The sequence below is a fragment of the Gossypium raimondii genome, chromosome 3 (genome assembly GCF_025698545.1).
Source record: "Gossypium raimondii isolate GPD5lz chromosome 3, ASM2569854v1, whole genome shotgun sequence".
NCBI classification, from domain to species: domain Eukaryota; kingdom Viridiplantae; phylum Streptophyta; class Magnoliopsida; order Malvales; family Malvaceae; genus Gossypium; species Gossypium raimondii.
This window is the reverse complement of record NC_068567.1, coordinates 29,047,884-29,053,552: the sequence shown is the minus strand read 5'-3', so window position 1 is coordinate 29,053,552 and position 5,669 is coordinate 29,047,884. Positions and strand designations below refer to the sequence as shown.

Sequence of the window (5,669 nt, the reverse complement as noted above, 5' to 3'; positions counted from 1 at the left end):
AACCTCATATACCAATACATCTAGCAGTAAAAAAATCTATTACAGTGAATAAAAATGAGCATGTGCCAATAAAAGCATCAGGCAACCATAAAGAGAAAAGCAGAAATGAACAAATTAACCTAAATTGCTTATTAGAAGAGAAATAAAAGTCAAATTGATAAACACCTTAGCCAATTGTTGAGTCTGGAATCTGGATGATATTTATGCACCTCTGAAATACAGGCTGTACAAATTGAGTGAATCTGGTACCTAATGCCTGAAAAAGTAAAATACATTAATCCTAATGTTTACTAAAATCATGTACTGCAGATTAAAATACTGCTAGATGTATTCCCTATTCAATTACTTGCTGACCTCAGAGTAAAATAATAAACATGAAACTAAATACAAACCAATACATGCAAATTAGCTCATAGGACCAAAACCTCATATACCATATCAGACCACAGCAAATTACTTTGAGGACCAAAACAACAAGGTTAATGAGGACAATATAGTTCCATAACTGGAGAGGAAAAAAAACAACCATTTAGTCCAAACGTTCAATCAACTCAAACAATTTGGCCTTGGGCTTTTGTAAAAAAAAATGATTTAATGAGTGTTGAGACGCGTTTCACATCTGTGGAATGGAGTGGGACTGAACGTGGCTGGCCATCTAATCTAAAGTTCCTAGCCCCACGCAATGGGGCGTTGAGTTTGATTATCCTTTTCATCTAATCTGTTGACTAAACAGCAATCAATTTCCTTACAGACCCCTTCTTCAGACCCCTTCTTCATCATTTCAATGTTTCCCCCAGTTTTCTTATGGGCTTTTTTAATTTTAAAAAAAGTTTCATACTTCTAATTAAAGTGTTCATAGGCTCTTCTTTTAAAAGAGCAAGTCTAACAGACATCCATCAAAATTGGAAGTTGGTATCGAAATATCAGGATTACCAATAAGTGGAGACAAATTCTATTCCTAGGTTTTTGCATCTTCTAAGGCATTGCAAAAAAAAGAAAAGAAATGACAAACAAAGAAGATTCAGCAGGCAAACAAAGAAAGTAACCTGAAGAAGAATAATCAGAAGAAATGAAGTATCTTAAAGAGAATGAAAAGAGGAAATCGAAGAAGATGAGCAAACCCGTACCTGTACCAAACTCCCTTGTATGCTTGCTTCTACTTGGCGATTCGGGAAGAAACAAACCTTTAAACGCTTGATTCTAGAAGTGGGAGGAGGACCGGAGGTGGACCGGTGGAGGTCTTGACGGTGGAGGTGGATCGGCACTTCGGCAGTCAAGGAAGTCAAGGCACGATAAGGTTAGGGATTTGGAATTGGAAGACAGACGGTGGATTGGGAAATGAAAACTAATACTAATAACTTAAACATAAAAATAAATATATATATTTTTAAACATAAAAAACTTAAACTATTATATTTTAAAAATAAAAAAAATATATATTTAATATATTTTCGGTAGGGTCGGTGGGCCCGACCAAAAAATTTTGCCGAGGCCTCCCTGTTTTTTAAACGGGCCTCAATTTTTGCCCAAGCCCATATTTCGGGCCTATATTTTTACCCGAACCCTCCCATATTTCGGGCGGGCCGTCGGGCCGGGCCGCATGGACAGGTCTAGAATGGACCTCTAAACTTAATTTTCGAGCTTGATTTAGTCCGAGAATCAACTAAACCTATAGCTCTAATACCACTAATAGAACACCCCATACTTGACCTAATCGTCGGGTTCGAGTGATAAGGCGCCACATTCGGTGTTGGAGTAACTACTATCAGTTTAGATACATGAACACATCATCAATCATTCAAATATAAAATTTATAGGCAAACAATATCATAAAAATAAAATCCTTGGTCCTATAAAAACTTACAAAATCTTTAAAGTTAACCCGAGATTAAATTAGGACTGAATTGCAAAATTTTTAAAACACAGGCTCGACATCGTGACGTTAATATTACCATGTTGTGACATCCCCAAACAGCTTGTCAAATCATGACGATAGTTAGCTCGATGTCATGATGTCACTCACTATTTGGCCTCGTTGAGAAAATGGTGTTCATCATCTCAATGTGACATTACAGTCCTTTTCTCGTCATGACGACATTTGTACAACGTCGCGACGTCGCATACTATTTCTTTCATTCGTAAACTTACAATTTTAAATAGCTCAATGTACAACCACATTTTATTCTTATAAAAAACCAAATGAGCAGTACTTATAAACCTTCAACACATACATATAGTTGATATATGCATGACATTCAAGGCATTATTCACATGTATATATATACGTAACAACTTAACAGAATTTACATGCATACATACACCATACCTTTGGTAAAAATTTAAGCATGACTCAACCTAATTAGTACATGCCAAGTTTAACAAAAATGGAAATAAACAAACTCTGCTTAGCACGGGATTCTCATTTGGATGCTGAAATCGATGCTCGAAAAGCTCGAATTGAACCTACCCTGCACATGGGAAAAACAAACTATACATTGAGTAAAACACTTAGTAGTAATCTATGATTTGAAAATAATGTAAACGGATGTAAGTCAATGCTGCGACTATTTTTAACTTAACATAAAATAATGCATGTGCAATATATTTTATACTAATCATCTTCCCGCACAATTTAATGTGCTCATAATCATGCTAACACTCAATTCTATATGCATACAAATATATATATACACACATCTATTTTCTTACCACAAATTTAATACGCAATCCACCCCAAGGCTAATTTTCGATTCAATTCGCACTTATATGTCCATAGCATATATCTTATCACATGTTGTTTAAACAATTCATTCGTTTACAATAAAGATGGCATCACATTATCACATTTTAATCACACAATTATATGTTTCCTACTTATATTTATTATATCAACTAGTCAAATATACTGTACCTCTAATCATGCTTATCATTAGTTCACTTTATAACATAAATAATGTTACAATGTTATAACGTTAGATCACTCCGTGAAATATACATATGCATATTTTCAAACATAACTCAATCATAGCTATTAATCAAGTATATACATACCTTAAATCATGTTTATTATTACAATAATTTGGTACATTTAGTTGCCTATTTAAGTGTGAATTGAAACAAATTATGATATCACAAACTTTACTTTTCAATTAACCATTTCAAGAATAAGTCATTTTTATAACTAAGATGCAAATCAACTTATATAATTAATCGTATAAATACTTTAATTTAAAGAAAGCTAATTATGCTAGCATAAACCAGTTCTGCGATTTGTCGCTTGTTTTGCCTTTGTCTTAGGACATTCTAACCTCACTGTTAACTACAAACATTAATTCATTCACAAAATGGTATTGGTTTTACAACTAATCAATTATAATCAACAACTAAAAATAAATGTCTAATTTACGATGAATTTCCTTTTACCTTAATAACTTAAATGTTTGTATTTTGCTATTTATCTAATCGAATCGAATCAAATCTATCTTTGCATTTATTCTACAGAGACCTTAAACTATCAATTCATTAAGTAATATAACATATTTTAGCTCAATTTCCTACCAATTTCCTGTATCAGTTAAGTTTTGAAACTTTCTTTTCTATTCAATTTAGTCTATGTCTCAATCTTCAATTCCCACCATAACATTTGACTCAACTTTCTATTTTGTTTCCGTGGAAGGCTTTGCGCGCCCAGTGATGAAGAGCTTCAACAGATGATACTTAAAGAGGCACATAACAGTCCTTATGCGATGCACCCAAGTAGTAATAAGATATATCGTGACCTCCACAAACAATATTGGTGGCCTGGTTTAAAGCAAGTTGTTATAGAATTTGTGGTGAAGTGCTTAACTAGTCAGAAGGTCAAACCCGAGCAACAATTTCCTTCAAAAATATTACAGCCACTCAAAATACTTGAGTGGAAGTGGGAAAGAATTACCATGGATTTTCTGACTAGGTTGCCAGTGACTGCGACCAAGGACACAGTTTGGATGATTGTGGATAGCCTAACAAAGTGTTCACACTTTTTAGTTGTTCGAATGAGTTATTCTTTACAAAGGCTTACCGAGATTTATGTTTCTAAAATAGTTCAATTACATGGCGTGCCAGTTGCTATAACTTTAGATCGAGATCTAAGATTCACATCGTGATTTTGGAAAATTTTGCAAGGAGCTTTGGGTTTGAGCTTCAATTCAGTGTTGCATATCATCCTCAAATAGATGACCAATTTGAGAGAGTGATACAAGTGTTGGAAGACATGCTACGAATCTGTGTTTTAAATCTTTTAGGAAGCTGGGAATGATATTTACCATTGGCTAAGTTTACTTATAACAATAGTTATCAGACAAGCATTCAGATGGCACCCTTTGAAGCACTATATGGAAGGAGGTGTCGAACACCTCTATGTTGGGCTGAGTTACATAAGAAGAAAATTGGTGGACCTAAAATGGTTTGCGAAACAGACAACAAGGTGAAACTGATTTGTGAAAGGCTTAAGGTTGCTTCAAATAGACAACAGTCATATGTTGATTTGAAATGACGAGATGTTGAATACCAGGTGGGCAAGCACATATTTCTGAAGGTATCACCATGGAAGAAATTTGTAAGATTTGGGCATAAAAAGAAGATAAGCCCAAGGTTTATTGATCTTTTTGAAGTAGTGGAAAGAGCTAGTCCTGTAGCTTATCGACTCAAGTTACCCAGCGAAATCGACAAGATAGATGATGTTTTTCATGTGTCTATATTAAGGAGGTATTGCATAGACTCATCTCATGTAGTAGTAGTAGATGAAGTTGAAGTGCGACCTGATTTAACTTACGAGGAAGAGCCAGTGAAGATTATGGCACGCGAGGTGAAAGTCCTGTGAAACAAATGGATCCCTTTGGTCAAAGTTTTGTAGCGAAACCACAAGACCAGCCAGTTACCTAGGAAATAGATGAGGCAATAAGGAAATACTATCCTCAGCTATTTGAAGATGAACATTTTGAGGATGAAATTGTTAGGGTATGCCCAAAGACTAATCATGATATGATTGTAATCACATACTTCTTTACCTTGTTTAGTATTATAAGACATTGCCATTATTATTTCAGTTTATTTTCTATGAATATAAATAAATTGAATTGTAATAAAGTCCTAAGAAAATATGATTTTTCTTAAAAAGGTTCTTAGTCAAGTTTTATTGTGAGCTTGGACAACAATAATGCATTGAGACTAATGTGTAGTTGATTGATGAAAAAGAATTGTCATTGACATAGGGATGTCAAAATCAATACATGAGTATGTGTTAGAGAACAACATATTGGATTGACCCGCTATGAGTATGTTTCTTGGATTTTTATGTAATAGTCACAATATTACTCAAAGTGATAACTATGTATATGATCCTCAAACTTGAGATCATCATTGTCCCAACATCGTGAGTCGTATATTTGATACAGTCAAAATGTCTACCGTAACAAGTTGTGAAACCTTACAAACCTGGCCTAGACTTTATGGCTAGATTGAGAAGGCTACATTACCCACCGAAATGGCTAAGCTAACTTACGTTACTTTTGAAGACCTTAAATAAACTCATTTTAGAGAAAATCGTAGTTGTACCTTGAGTTAGCTTAAAAGCATTCATTCATTAGGTCGTGTATACTTAGGATTTATTTTATTGTTGATAGTGATGT

At 34.2% G+C, this 5,669-nt stretch overlaps 1 protein-coding gene across 1 annotated transcript; it reads left to right on the top strand.

Moving 5' to 3' along the window:
- Window positions 1–4,351: 4,351 nt before the first annotated feature.
- On the top strand, window positions 4,352–4,861 carry LOC128039932 (uncharacterized). Its single transcript, XM_052628870.1, has 2 exons — window positions 4,352–4,465; window positions 4,553–4,861. Exons 1-2 carry the CDS (start codon window positions 4,352–4,354, stop codon window positions 4,859–4,861), a joined length of 423 nt encoding a protein of 140 aa, XP_052484830.1.
- The last annotated feature ends 808 nt before the right edge of the window (window positions 4,862–5,669 follow it).